The sequence below is a fragment of the Alnus glutinosa genome, chromosome 13 (genome assembly GCF_958979055.1).
Source record: "Alnus glutinosa chromosome 13, dhAlnGlut1.1, whole genome shotgun sequence".
Taxonomy (NCBI): Eukaryota; Viridiplantae; Streptophyta; class Magnoliopsida; order Fagales; family Betulaceae; genus Alnus; species Alnus glutinosa.
In genome coordinates, this window is record NC_084898.1 from 22166749 (window position 1) to 22181876 (window position 15128).

The 15128-nt window shown below is 36.6% G+C and overlaps 1 protein-coding gene across 1 annotated transcript; it reads left to right on the plus strand.

The window, feature by feature from the left end:
* The first annotated feature begins 13700 nt into the window (after nucleotides 1-13700).
* Nucleotides 13701-14648, plus strand: LOC133854431 (uncharacterized). Its single transcript, XM_062290638.1, has 3 exons — nucleotides 13701-14037; nucleotides 14126-14170; nucleotides 14263-14648. Exons 1-3 carry the CDS (start codon nucleotides 13770-13772, stop codon nucleotides 14403-14405), a joined length of 456 nt encoding a protein of 151 aa, XP_062146622.1. The 5' UTR covers nucleotides 13701-13769; the 3' UTR covers nucleotides 14406-14648.
* The last annotated feature ends 480 nt before the right edge of the window (nucleotides 14649-15128 follow it).

Sequence of the window (15128 nt, forward strand, 5' to 3'; positions counted from 1 at the left end):
GACGTTATCTCATTTTGATCCTCATACAAATCAGTGTGAACTAGAAGTTCAGAGGATCATTCATTTGCAGAGTATTGCAAATCAATTGCCGGATGCATTTACTGACAACAAGAAAATAATTAAGTCTCACATTCCAGCTGCTAATACTCCAGCAAAGATAGAAGTCCCTGTAGGACAATTAACTAATACAGCAGCAAATGAGTCTAAGGCACGCCTGAAGCGTGGAAGACCTATTGGTGCAAAGGATAAGATTCTCCGGAAGAGAAAAGCACAAGGAAATGAAATCGGCGCTCCTGAAGAGGCCTTACCCACAACACAGGCAACGAAAATTGATCCATCCAAACTTTTTGTACAAAATTCTCCTAGAAAGAAATCCCCTGAAAAGGAATCTCCTGAAGAGTTACCCCCTGAAGAGGAACAGGTACCTGAAAATAATGAGATCTCAATAAATTATATAAGTACAGGAGAAATATTGGATAGAAATAAAATTGTTGTCGACAACATATTTTCATTTAAAGTTGCATTTGACATTACCAGAAGTAATGATGATATTGAACCACAATCCGTCGAAGAATGTCGACGTAGAAATGATTGGCCAATGTGGAAGGAAGCAATTCAGGCAGAATTGAACTCACTAGCAAAACGTGAAGTATTTGGACCTGTAGTCCAAACACCAGAAGGTGTGTCGCCTGTTGGATACAAGTGGATATTTGTACGTAAACGTAATGAGAAAAATGAAATTGTGAGATACAAAGCAAGACTTGTTGCACAAGGTTTCCTGCAGAAACCAGGTATTGATTATGAAGAAACATATTCCCCTGTAGTGGATGCAATTACATTTAGATTTTTTATTAGCTTGGTAGTTACAGAAAGTTTAGATATGCGTTTAATGGATGTGGTTACAGCATATTTATATGGATCACTTGATAATGATATATACATGAAAATCCCTGAAGGATACAAAATGCCTGAAGCATGTAATTCAAAATCCCAAAGTATTTATTCTATCAAGCTACAAAGATCTTTATACGGGTTAAAGCAATCCGGACGCATGTGGTACAATCGTCTTAATGAATATCTATTGAAAGAAGGATTTGAGAATAATCTAATTTGTCCATGTGTTTTTATTAAGAAATCAGAATCTGGATTTGCTATCATTGCAGTTTATGTAGATGATTTAAATCTTGTCGGGACTCTAGAAGAGCTCACAAAAACTGCCACTTATCTAAAAAATGAGTTTGAGATGAAAGATCTTGGGAAGACAAAATTTTGTCTTGGCTTACAGATTGAACATTTTCAAAATGGAATTCTTATTCATCAATCAACATACACAGAAAAGGTCTTGAAGCACTTTTACATGGAGAAAGCTCATCCTTTGAGCACTCCAATGGTTGTTCGTTCACTTGATGTGAAGAAGGAACCTTTTCGCCCTCAAGAAGATGACGAAGAAATTCTTGGTCCTGAAGTACCATATCTTAGTGCAATTGGCGCACTCATGTATCTTGCAAATTGCACACGACCTAACATAGCATTTTCAGTTAATTTACTAGCAAGATACAGTTCTGCACCAACTCGAAGGCATTGGAATTGGGTCAAACATGTTCTACGTTATCTTCGTGGAACAACTGACATGGGATTATTTTATCCAAGAGGTTCAAATTCACAATTAATTGGATATGCAGATGCGGGTTTTCTTTCTGATCCGCATAAAGGTAGATCTCAAACAGGATATCTATTTACATGTGGAAGTACTGCTATTTCATGGAGATCTGCCAAGCAAACACTTGTTGCTACTTCTTCAAATCACTCAGAAATTATTGCAATTCATGAAGCAAGTCGGGAATGCATATGGCTAAGATCACTAATTCAACACATTCAAGAAAAGTGTGGTTTATCCACAATCAAAGATAGCCTGACAATATTATATGAAGATAATGTTGCTTGTATCACACAATCAGAGGAGGATACATTAAAGGTGATAGAACAAAACATATTTCACCAAAATTCTTTTATACACATGAGCTCCAGAAGAGTGGTGATATTGATGTGAAGCAGATACGATCAAGTGACAATTTACCAGATTTATTTACCAAAACATTACCAACTGCAACATTTAAGAAGTTGGTGAATAACATTGAAATGCGCCGACTTAAGGATCTTTCATCATAAACAATTGAAGCTCTTCATCCTAATGAGGGAGAGTAAAATGATTATGCTGATTGTATTCTTTTTCCTTCGCTAAGGTTTTTCCCACTGGGTTTTCCTTTGCAAGGTTTTAATGAGGCAATCCTAAAGCATATGACGACACACAAGAATAATGTACTCTTTTTCCTTCGCCACAGGTTTTTCCCACTGGGTTTTCCTTGGCAAGGTTTTAATGAGGCATATTCTTAGTGTATGGTCATCCAAGGGGGAGTGTTATGAATGCATTCATGCATTTGGTGGATGACCAAGTAGTTTCATCTATTGGAATTCTACACATTTATGTCATCTTTTAGAATTCCATAACATTCATGTAATACATTGATGTAGCCTTTTAATTCATGTCCTATCATTTCCTATTCCTTAACCTCCCACTTTGTCTATCTCTATAAAAGGGAGTATTGGGTACTTTGTAAAATACACAATAATAGAGAAGAATCATACATAGTTCATGAAGAACTAGTTTCATATTTACAATCTCTTATCTTGTCTTGTTATTTTCATTAATTTTACAACAAAGAGCAAATAATTGAAAGGGCAAAAAAGTGAATGTCAAAGTTGTTTTAATATATTTTTTTTTTTATCGAATGTTTCAATTTTCAAAATGTTTGGCTTGACTTAATTTAATGCAACGTTTTTGGTAAACTTTATCAATAAAAATAGTATTTATTTAAAGTAGATAAACATTTAAATAGATTGTTATTTAATAGTTAAAGCATTCCTAGTGAGTTATCTATTTCAAATTTTTACCAAAATTTGGTGTAAAACTTGAAAAAGTTCACTTCAACAAACTCTCTATAATTTTTTTTTTTTTTTGGCTCGTTAGAATTTTACTCAAAATTTGGCTTACAAATTTTATGAGCTATTAAATATTTTATAATTTCTCTCATTTAATTTAATTTTTTTCTCTCCTTATTTGTTAAAAATTGTTGCTTAAAACCAATAAAAAAATTAATATCTAGTTGAAATAGAGAAATATTTGAAGAGTTTGATGTATGAAGTTTGTTAAAAGTGAGAAAAATAATTAACTAAACACTAAATTAATTTTATAATTTTATGTTGGGATAATTGCACCGTTGGTCCCTGTGGTATACCATAATTATTTTTCACTCCCTATGGTTTAAAAAGTTCTTGGGAGGTCCCTGTGGTAAGTAATAATTACAAATCGATCCCTGGCGTCAAATTCCGTTAAAATTTTTAACAGATTCTGTCAAATGCCACATCAGCGCCACATGTCGCCAATAAGATGGCGACACGTGTCCTTCTTAATAAAAAAATATAAATTTATTAAAAAAAATAAAATACTTATTTTTTTTTTTTTAAAAAAAAGAAAACCGGGAAGAAAGGGGTGGCTGGGCCACCCCTTTGGGGGTGGCTTGGCCGCCCCCAGCCTATGGGGGTGGCCGCGCGCCACCCCCAGTGGCCACAGGGGGTGGCACGCGGCCACCCCCAAAGGGTGGCCCAGCCACCCCACGCTGCTTTCTTCTTTTTTTCCTTTTTTTTTTTTTTTTTTTTTTTAATTTTAATTTTTTTTTTAAAAAAATAAGTATATTTATTTATTTTTTAAAAAATTTATATTTTTTTATTAAGATGGACACGTGTCGCCATCTTATTGGCGACACGTGGCGCTGACGTGGCATTTGACGGAATCTGTTAAAATTTTAAACGGAATTTGACGCTAGGGATCGATTTGTAATTATTGCTTATTACAGGGACCTCCCATGAACTTTTTAAACCATAGGGAGTGAAAAATAATTATGGCATACCACAGGGATCAACGGTGCAATTATCCCTTTTATGTTTATGTTTAAGATACGAACTAAACCCGACACACGCAAACCCAAAATACAACCCAAGTACATCCATAAGCAAAACACAAGAAAATATGTAGTCTGCCTCTCAATTATGGTGTGTCCATGCCCATCCTTATCAGGTGCTGTGTTGGGGGCTGCTTGCATAGTGCATGTGGTGATGTGGCAGACGCTTTGAACAGTTGATAGCATCCACAAGTTTTGGAACTTGCCCTTCTCATACATACGGTCTTTTCGGGCTTCTTGGAAGCCATTTCCAAATTTATAATATTTATTGAAAGAGATAAGTACGGAATATTTAAAAAAATAAAATCAATTATTATATATGGATGCCTTTTCTGGCCTAATAAGATAAGATAAAAATTGAAATTAATCATAGAATACTAACATTTAAATAATAAAGTGGAAGAGATTAAGAATGTTGGAGTTGTATTATAAATATATATATATATATATCTGTCTTCTGTCAACCATACACGTGTCTCTTTCTTGGCCAACTGCTTCTTAATTTTTTATTTTTTTTTATGGACTAATAAACGTACACTGCCCCAATTCAAATATATTAAGAGTCGAAGAGATAATGAATATATTTAGTTATTCTAAAAAAAAAAAGAAAAAGAATATATTTAGTTGGTAACGGTGAATAATTATTTTAGTAAAAGGTGACGATTTGGAAGCAAATCAGAATAAAGCAACTCAGCAGGAGAAAAAGAAGTAATGATTTTAAATGGAGAACAGAAAAATAATTGTCCGTTTGAGTTTGCATCATATATGATGATTATAGTGACATAATGATTAAATTTTTTTTTTTTTTTTTTTTTTTTTTTTTTTTTTTTTTTAAGATACTTGAAAACGGAATTACAAACTAAAGCCTTGACAAACCAAAGCTTAAACAAAAGCAAACAAAAGACAATAAATTACAACAAGTAGGGCTGAGCAACCCAAGCACAAATAAAAGTCTAAGAACGTAAGTACGCGGAGGGCAATGCTTCCGAAGATGCGGGCCCAATAATTCTTGGCACGGATGCCTTGAACCAAACCACCAATAAAGGGGTTGTAAAGTGGTGTATAAAATCCAAAGGATCCAAACACCAGTTGCGATACCACACGAAACACGGGGGATACACAGAAGATAATTAAAGCAAAAAGCCCAGAAAAAACAAGTAAAAACAATTAACATAAAAGTACAACGGCAGTAGGGCGGCAGAAATTCCACAGGAGGTCGACGGCGGCTGGTGGTGACGGAAAATGCCGGAATCCGACGGTCAGCAGCAACCACGCGTCGGCGCGTGAAACACACGCGCCCGCAAGTAAGATCTACTCGCAGGCGCGTGATGTACACGCGGCGGCGCGTGGTGGTCCGTTTGACATATGGCGGGCGGCAGATCGAAGCGGAGGAAGCCCAGATCACGGTAGTGTGGCGCGTGAGAAGGTGGAGCTTCCGAAAGTTGATAGATCTGATTTTGAAAAAATCAAATCTAAGAACTTGTAGAAGTGATCGGATCCGAGGATGGAGATGATGGATGGGGGCTGCAATCAAACCAGAGGTGGAGAAGAAGCCGGTAGACTCGTTGAACCAAGATAATTCGCCTAGGGCGAAGGATAGGGCCTCCGAAGAGGCTAGAAAGGGAGAGAGGAAGAGGGAAAAAAGGAAGAAAGGGGAGGAGGCAGTGAAAATCACTACCTCCCCCTCAGCAGCCGAGCGTTTTAGGGAGGGAGATTTCAGGAGAGAGCTCTGGAGCGTTTTGAAAGCAAGGCAACTAGGCCAGAAAATCACTAGCTTTTATGATTAAACTTTTCAATATATATATATATATTGTAGCGACAAGGTCGTTATTGATTTTTTCAAATCAATCATAAACATTTAAATTACATGTAGTTAATTTGATTTATGTAGATCTTTCTTTCTTAACGCATGTATGTTCATATTACAATTGATAGGAATCACTTGCTAAAGGATTAGGTAGCATACTCCTTCATTTGGAAAAGAAAAAGAAGAAGATCTGATGCGCGCGGCAAATCCATGCCATTATTGGATAATGTTATATTTAATCTTTATGTATAGAAATTATATCCAACCTAGCCAGCTGTACAATAATAAGAGAAAAGAGATTGGTACTTACAATATTTGTAGATCCATCGTTTCCAAAACACGAGCCCATCTCCACTCGGGAATGCATTAGGCGTACTGGCCAAAGCGTACAAAGGGAATTAAATCCAAAGCAATATCTGTTGGATCGATCAAAAAGGGAATTAATTATATTGCGACAATTTCAAATCATCAGAAATAACGACCGATGGATTGTTAGACTTACGTTGTTACCTAAACTTCGGTTATATATAGCCAAGCTACATAGTGTAGCGCCGTTGACAGCCTTTTCTTCCGTTAGTTCTCCCAGTGGAGTGAGAGGATAGAGATATCGAGCCCACTCTGTATGCCCATTGTTAATAGCCTTAATAGCTGGAATTAATGAATTCGAATCTTCAATGCTGACCAAGTTGTTGTTCTTTCCAACCATGCATGCAGTCATCCTGTAGTTTCCCGCATTAATTGCATAAACCAGAGCTGTGTTGCCAGTGTCACTTTGTATTGCCAAGTCTTCTTCCGAATACCGAAATAATTTGCTTTTTAAAATTATATTGGATGGTTTAGATCGAAAACATGAGACAAAACTGGAAAAAAAAAAAAAAAAAAAATTGATAAAATCTTAGTATAATTTGAATTCTAAAAATTAACCCAAACATGTTTTTGAAAAATAATAAAATATAACTAAAAAAAAAAAAATTGAACTTGAGCGTTGACTTCGAGATTATGAGTTTCTATATCATCATTTTGAATTCTTAATCTTTCAATGGACTTCAACTATTGCATTACTTCAGTTTTGATTTGAGTATTGATTTGGCGTTTATTGGTTTAGGTTTGACTTTGGGTTTTGATGTACGTGCATGTTGTTTTAATTTGGAATATTTAGCGTATATGATGTTTTGAATATAAGAAAATCTGAATTTTGAAAACCAGGTTTCACACAAAATTAATATAATAAATATACATGAACTTTTTTTTTTCTCATTTAACCGGTTAGTGTCGAATTTTTTTCTTATCTACAAAAGCTTGAAAAAGAAAAAAAAACCACATGTAGTTAACATTTAAATTACTAAATTGCCTTTCTTGAGAAAAATTCCACCACCAGAGCTTCGAACCAGTCCTCTAACATGACCCAACGTTGTTGCGCTTTGACACTCCGGCCGAGATCTCTCCGATGTTTGGCTTTCTGGACTCAACGTCATCGCCACCAGGTTATCTTTGTGGACCATCTCTCTCGCTATCTTGTCCTGGAAGCCCTCTCCGTCGATCCCAACGTGGCAACTGGCAACCAAGCGGAGCGCCCCGGTGGAGTCCAATCCCACACGACATGCATGGACCCGCTAGATATCCCACGTATGAAGTTGTTTCCTATGATTGTGTTCTGGCATTTCACCAGACCCAGCTCGGAGATCATTGACTCGACGACTGAGATTTTCTCCTTTTTTGATATCGTTTGCGGCAGGCGAAGATCCACTCCCCTTTGCTCTTTTCCGGGATCTCTTAATGCCATCATCATCACTCAAGTTTTCCTTGTAAGAAACTTGCTGCTTGTGTTGCGTAGATCTCCGCTGGTTTTGGTCTCTGTACCATTCAAAATTCAGACCATCCTCAAGATTACCGTCTTCAGCAACAACCACATCTTTTTCAGGTTCAATGCTACTCTCGGAGTCACAACTCTCAGTGGATTCCACTACCTGTTTACTCCCTCTTACCACTCACCCTTTTAGAGCCATCCTTAGAAGTGCAACCTTTCTTTTCTTTTTTAGAATTCTGAGCACCAAGATTCCCTTGACATCCCACGTCAACTTGACAACTTTGCAAGCATCATCTTTCCTAAAAAAAAAAAAAAAGGACAATTTTTTTTAGCTTTTGTGGAAAATGCACAGTTGATTGTTGTTGAGAAGGACATGTTATAATGAGCCACTTTGAAAGAAGATGCAATGGTTTTGAAAGCGAATTGCATGTGGGTGTAGTAAATGTAGGGGACCTGATTTCTTCCAACTTTGGTGAGGAGCTTTTGTTAAGACAAATTTCTGTAACAAGCATGTCCATCAAGAGAGAAACAGGAACCTGGAAAGTGTATGCATGCACTTCAGCGACGGGAACTGTGGGAAACTGGTGGGGAAGAAGCTCCCTGACCTGAGCGAGAAATACATAATGGGTTCAGACCTGGCTGGAGACCTACTTTACCGAACAATAACACCTCAGGAAATTACAGAAAAGCGAAACTCATGGAGCTTCAGGTTGGTGCCTTCTACGGTAGTTGAGAAAAACGGAGCTTCCACGTGTATCAGAGAAGCTTGTCAGAGGTCAGAACTTGATGCAAATGGCTATGCACAGGTTGGAGAAGGATTTCTACCGGCTTTTGTCCATCAATAAGGAGCATTTGGATCCCGAATCAGTTTCCACCCGGTCGTCCAGATCATCGACGGTCAGGTCTAGTGTTTTCAACTTGGCGGAAGATGAGTTTCGAGTTGCTGGAGAGTCCGGCCAACTCAGAGGTGGAGCGAGTCTCGTGGATCTGTTTGGAGGTTGAAAGTGGAGGGCATTTTCAAATTTTTTGTCCTTAAACGTCACGTGCGCGGCACATGTGTATTTTCCATCTAAAATGACGGTACAAACTGACAGAAGGGGCCAAAAAACAAGCAGTTGGTAGTTTGAGGGGCCGGAATCCAAGCTTTGGTAGTTTGTAGTGCCATTCGGAGAAAAGATGGTAATTTGGAGGGCTAAAATGTATTTAACCCTAGAATTATATATATATATATATATATATATATATATATATATATATATATATATATATATATATAAAGAGAGAGAGATAGAGAGAGCTCATTGAATGCTCAGACATCATCTAACTTAAAATAAATTTTTAGAGTTAAATTAAAAATAAAAAAATAAAAAAAATTAAAGAGCTCATTGAATGCTCTTGTACACCATCTAACCCAAAAGTTTAAGTTAATGGATTTGGGTTCACTTAAATATATTAACAACTTTTTTTCTTTATACTTTACCGATATGAGACTCTAGCGGACACAAGACTCACAAGTGATTGGACAAGAATTTGAAGCCCGAAGATGTATGATGTATCTGAACATAGAATACTAGTTAACTTGATTAGGTTTTTCATAGCCTTCTCCTTTTTTTCTTTTTCTTTTTTTAATTGTTTTTTAATTTTTTTCCTTATTACCTAGAGAAATGAGGCCTAGACGGTCTAATTCCAATCTTCTTATTCTTTTATTTATTTTTATTTTCAAATATAGTTAAGCTGTGAACAAGAGTTGGATAAAGACTAAACGCTCGAAAGAGTATATCGATGGTGTTATCGAGTTTTTGAAGTTCTCGTATAACAATTCAACTACAAATGGGTCAATTAAGTGCAAGACATTAAGGCTCAGTGAGTAGTTGGGGGATTTTGCACCTTTGTTGGTATGCTATGGGGAATGGATTTTGAGTGGTACTAGTCATGCTACTAACGCTCCTGTTAATAGGGAGACGATACCCCAAAGCCCCAATGGGATGCCATATTGTTGCATGATGTTTTCTCTATGCATGATCTTCCAGTAGATGAAGGTGTGTGGGTTTCAAATGGGTGTTGAAGTTGAAGGTGTACACGAAGATCAACAATGTCCTATGGAGGGGGTTAGAAAGTTTTATGATTTGTTGAAGGATGATGATAGGCCACTATATAAAGGGTGTACGAAACATAGTAAGTTTAGGGCTTGCAGGTCTATATAATTTGAGGTGTATGAATAGATGGGAGTAATACCTCGTTTACATGGTTGCTTGAATTTGTCAATGAGTTGCTTCCACAGGAAGCGTAGTTGCCTAAAGACACATATGAGGCTAAAAAGTAGATGAGGGAGTCAGGGCTTGGATATGAGAAGATCTCAACATTTCGATCCCCTTTTATTTTTTAAAACATTTTGACATTAATGGTCAGAACATTGATAAAGAGGAACTATGATTGAGTTAGTATGACTATCGTATAAGATACTATCAAATAGGGGTGTACAAATGCAGTAGTTATAATCGCTCCGCAACCGCTAACCGTCTTATAACAAAACATGCAAAATTTGATGAAGATGGGTGCAGTAATCACAAGACAGCCAACTTGAAAGCCTGGATAAACCTGTGACCAACAAGGTAAAGATGGGTGATGGAACCATATGTGCTGCACAGGGCAAATGTAATGTAAAGCTCAACTCATGTGTAATGGATTGCATAAATAATGCTTTGTATGTTCCTCACTTGGATACAAATCTGTTAAGTGTTGGACAGTTTTTAGAAGAAGGCTATTCTCTCTTGTTTTTAAAGATAAAACCAATGAGCATTTGTTAGTCAATGTCCCTATGGCTGAAAACAAATTTTTTTCTTCTTAATCTTGCCGGTGAAAAGCAAGCATTAAAGGCTTCATTCTTGGATGATATTGGTTATGGCATCCAAGATATGGACATCTAAATTTTAGAAGCTTGAAACTATTAAAGTATTGATTAAGTTATTTAAATTTACATCTTCTTATTAGCTTAAGTTTTTAGGGCAAATAATGATTTAACATGATATCATAGCCAAAGATCTTGAATTCGAACATTAACTCTATTATTTACCAAATTTTAATTAAATATTCTACGTGTTAGGCCTCACTTATTAAAAGGTAGCTTGAGCTCACACGTGAGGGTGAATGTTAAAGTATTAATTGAGCGATTAAATTTACATTTTTCTACCAACTTAAGCTTTTAAGACAAATGGTAATTTGACAGAAACTGTTGGTTGAAAATAGTTTGGTGCATGGTTTGCCTTCAATCTAGCATGTTGTTAATTTATGTGAGAGTTGTGTTTTTGAAAAGCATCATCGCAATACTTTTCCTTAGGCGAAAGCAAACAGGGCCTCAAAAGTAATTGGATTGTTGCATGCGGATGTTTGCAGGCCTTTTCAAACTCTCTCACTTAATAACAGAGAAAGTATTTTATTGTCTCTGTGAACGATTATAGCACGATGACCTAGGTTTCTTTCTTTTGCTAAGGAAAAATCTAAAGCTTTTTCAATTTTGAAGAAGTTCAAGAACCAAGTTGAGAAACAAAGGGGGAACTCTTTGAAGATTTTGCATACAGATTGTGGTGATGAGTTTCTTTCAAAGGGGTTTCATAGTTTTTGTGAAGAATCTGGCATTTTTATGCAAAAGAAGCATTGTGGATTTGTGGAAATGGCGCGCGCGCACACACACAAAATTTCTACTGATTATTATTTATGATGCATTTGATGAGACAAATGCTTGGAATTGGAATGAGCAGTAACATATTTGTAACGATCGAGAGAGAGCTCTAGTAACATATATTACTCTAAAAAATGTTACATAATTTAGAATTTATCTATTATAAAGCTCACTTTCACCTACTAAATAAGTAATGTGAAACTTAGCACTCATGAGTGTCTTTGATAAATCACATTTTATGTGGACATAGGTGTTTGAAAATACTGTCTCAAAGTTTTGTTTTTTTTTTTTTTTTTAAAAAAAAAAAAAAAAAAAAAAACCTTTATCAAATATACCTATAAATTTTTATACATTGAATTTAGATTGTAGGAATTTCAAGCCTAGTCCAGTTTAAATTTGCTTTGGAGATGAAAATTTTGAACCCAGGCCCAATCCAAAAGCCTTTTTATTTCTTGACGTGAACTAGGTTGTCCAAGTTGCACCCCAACCGGTCACTCCAACACCCACCTAATCACATTGAAGAAAGATCGACATAATTCGGATAAATAATTGTTATGGGCCTCAATCCGTTGCGATTTGCGATTTTTTAGACAAAATATGTCATTTTAGACATAGAAATTAAATTGTTTGAAATTGTGTTATCAAAAAATGGTAGTTTAAAAATGTAAAAAATCTATTTTTTTCTTTTGGGGGGAGGGGGCCTATTTTGATTTTTGCCCAGAGGGTTGCTCGAGCTACCCCTCATTTTTTCATTTTTTCATTTTTTAAAACTTTTTTTTAAGTTTTTATTATTTTCAATTTATCAATTTTTTTAATTGAATATATGATACGTGACAAGTAGGGGTGTGCAAAACCCGCAATCCCCGCCCCGCCCCGCCCCGCAGAGGACTGGGTTTTCAAGTTTTTTTGCGGGTTAGGGTCTTAATTTGAGAAATTTTTGCGGGACGGGGCTGGTTGCGGGTTCAGCCTTTTAAAAAATGCGGGTCCCCGCCCCGCCCCACACCGCACAAAGGAGAAAAAAAGAAAAAATAAATAAAAAAAGGGGTCCACTAGCTCATTTCATTGTGTGAGAAATACAATTTTTATGGTTCATTTTCATGGGATGTTAAAGTGTACACTTTTTTATTGTATTGTTATTTGAAATAATCTTTTCATTACTTCTGAAAAAGACAAGAAAATTGATTAAATGGAATAATGAAATATTATAACTTTTTATTCTTTACATTTATTCAATTATGCTTTGTTGATGGGAGAAAATAGAAATCATGTTTCTTAGAATTTTATCTTATAATTAATAGGGCTTTTAGTTTAAAAGACTAATTCCATAGAAAATGTTCTTGAATGGAAATATGAATTTAATTTTTTATTTACAAAACCAGTATTTTTTTGAATTTTTATTTTTTTACAAAATAAAATCAAAATTACGTAAATACCACTCAAAATACCCGCCCCGCCCCGCGCGAACCCACCCCGCAGTGATCCGCCCCGCACGGTTAGTCTTTATCAAGTGCGGTTTGTGGGTTGAAAATTTCCAACCCGCAAAAGTGAGGGACGGGGCCAAAAAAGGCGGAAACCCGCCCCACCCCGCCCCATGCACACCCCTAATGACAAGGGTCTTATAAGAATATTTTGACAAAAATTGCATTTTTGGCATTCTTTGATAGTTTGGAAAATCATATTAGTACAGTTAGTAGATCATGGGGCTACTTTTAAAACGGCGGGTAGTTTGAAGATTTTTTTTTTTTTTTTTTTTTTTTTAAAATTACAGGCAGTGGAAAACGTATAATTTTAAAAATGTATAATTTTAAAAATTAAACTACGATATTACGAAACACTTAACTGCAGTTTTAAAATCACATTTTTAAATTTTACAATATTAAATCACACTTTTTTTGAAACCACCTAACTGACCAACATTTAAAAGAGCTTCATTTACGCTTATCAGCAAAGCTGTTCGCAAAATCCGCAGCCTATGATTTGCCTCGTCACTGGATAAACACTTTTAACAGCTAAGCAACGTTATCCTACGGCGAACCTGACGGAGCAATAGAGACAGATCCAAAAAAAGAAAAAAAAAACACACACACAGAAAGAAAGAAAATCCCAACATTTGCTGACACTAAACCAAAGTAACCATGAAACAAATATAACTAAATTAACAGCCCACATTCCGTTAACCATTTTTAGAAGATTCGCGTTAATATTAAAATAAAATTTTAATTCAAAAAAAATTTAAAAAGTTTCCAAATCAATACCCCATTATTTTAGCCTAAATTATCTCATTTCAAATAAATAAATAAAAATTAAAAAAAAAAAAAAAAAAAAAAAAAAAAGTAAAAGGAGAGAGACTGAAAGAGACATAAAGAAAGTCTCATAGTTTTGAGAGCTCTGAAACACAACTACACCTCACTAAGCAATCTCTCTCTCTCTCTCTCTCTCGCTCTGTCTCTCTACATCATGCAAAGACAGTCTCTGGGCTCCCCCGTGTCGAAGCTCCACGGCCATGGCGGTGGAGCGAAGGACGACACTCTCATAGTCGAAGAGCCGAAGCACAGAGACGACGACAGCTATTGCGACGACGACGTGGAACACAAGGCGACAAAGCCTCACCGTCTCTCTGTGTCGCCGCCTCCGAGGCCCGAGAAGTTCGTCCACGTCATCCCCGTCCTCACCCTCTTCTGCTTCCTCGTCCTCTACCTCTGCTCCCACACTCCCTCCCAGTCAGGTACGTACCTCCTCACAATCAACGGCCAACCACACCATTGTTTTCGCTTTTCACCTCTTTCTGACCCTCACCGTTCGTTTTGTTCCAGATTTGGCTCAGTTCAATGGATTTAACCGACCAGCGAAGCTCATAGGTATAATGCAGATTCTGATTTTGATTTTTTTATTTTTTATTTTTATTTTTAAATTTTTTTTACCTTATTCGCTTGTTTCCATTTCCTCGCAGGCTCGGCCGAGCTTAACGATGTCGGGCGATTTAATGAGATCCAAAAGGGCGATGTTTTGGCGATCCGAAGCCTCCGCAACTTGCAGGAGCTTGAAAAACGCTCCCCGAAATCCCGCTCCCACCGAAAACTCGCTGATTTCTAGGCCGCATTTTGTTCCTGTTTCGCACGTGCGACTCTCTGGGTAGAACTCACGCGCGCTCCATGTTCTTTCATTTTTTTTTTCTCTTATTTTTTTTTCCCCTTCTTCGCGCGTGTATATTCATTCACTGCATGATTAGGTTTGTGAACAAATTGGCTGAGCGCGTGTGGCGCGTTGTTTCGGATTTGTAGACGAACATAGAAATCAGATCACAAATAATAGAAATTCCAAAGTCTTTATTCGGAATTGTATGGCTTTTGAGGTTCAACTGTTTTTGCAATTGCGAGGGTGGCCTTGTGATAACGTACGCCTCCGTGAAGGCGTAGAATAGTGCAGAGCGTGCTAGCGTGCGCTGGTTCTTGTTGTTGGACTACAGCTGGAAATCGGACCGTTACTGCGCCCTCGTTTTGCGGTTGGGGATGCCAGCTGCAAAGCTGTCCTTTTGGTCCCAGGTTCTTTACAGTGCCCATGACTCCTCCTTAGCACCTCACCGCTGAATGCTCGGAAATTTTGTGCTCCGGGTCTCTCCTGCTTACACGTTGGCAATAATAAGAGGCTTCATTCCAACGTCAACGTCTGTGGCTTCATTGCTTATTACACTTCAGCAGATTTCTTTTGATTTTTTTTTTTAAAAATTTATAAAATAAAATAACTTTTTTTTTCCTATTTAAAATATTCTATAATAGTTTTTCTTCTCCTCCTAAAATCTAAATACCATTAAAGTAT

Excerpts from the sequence above, each read along its gene's own strand:
- LOC133854431 (XM_062290638.1), top strand. The coding sequence starts at position 13,770 with ATGCAAAGACAGTCTCTGGGCTCCCCCGTGTCGAAGCTCCACGGCCAT. Across the intron at positions 14,038-14,125 it reads CCACACTCCCTCCCAGTCAG|ATTTGGCTCAGTTCAATGGA; the intron begins GTACGTACCTCC and ends GTTTTGTTCCAG. Across the intron at positions 14,171-14,262 it reads CCGACCAGCGAAGCTCATAG|GCTCGGCCGAGCTTAACGAT; the intron begins GTATAATGCAGA and ends ATTTCCTCGCAG.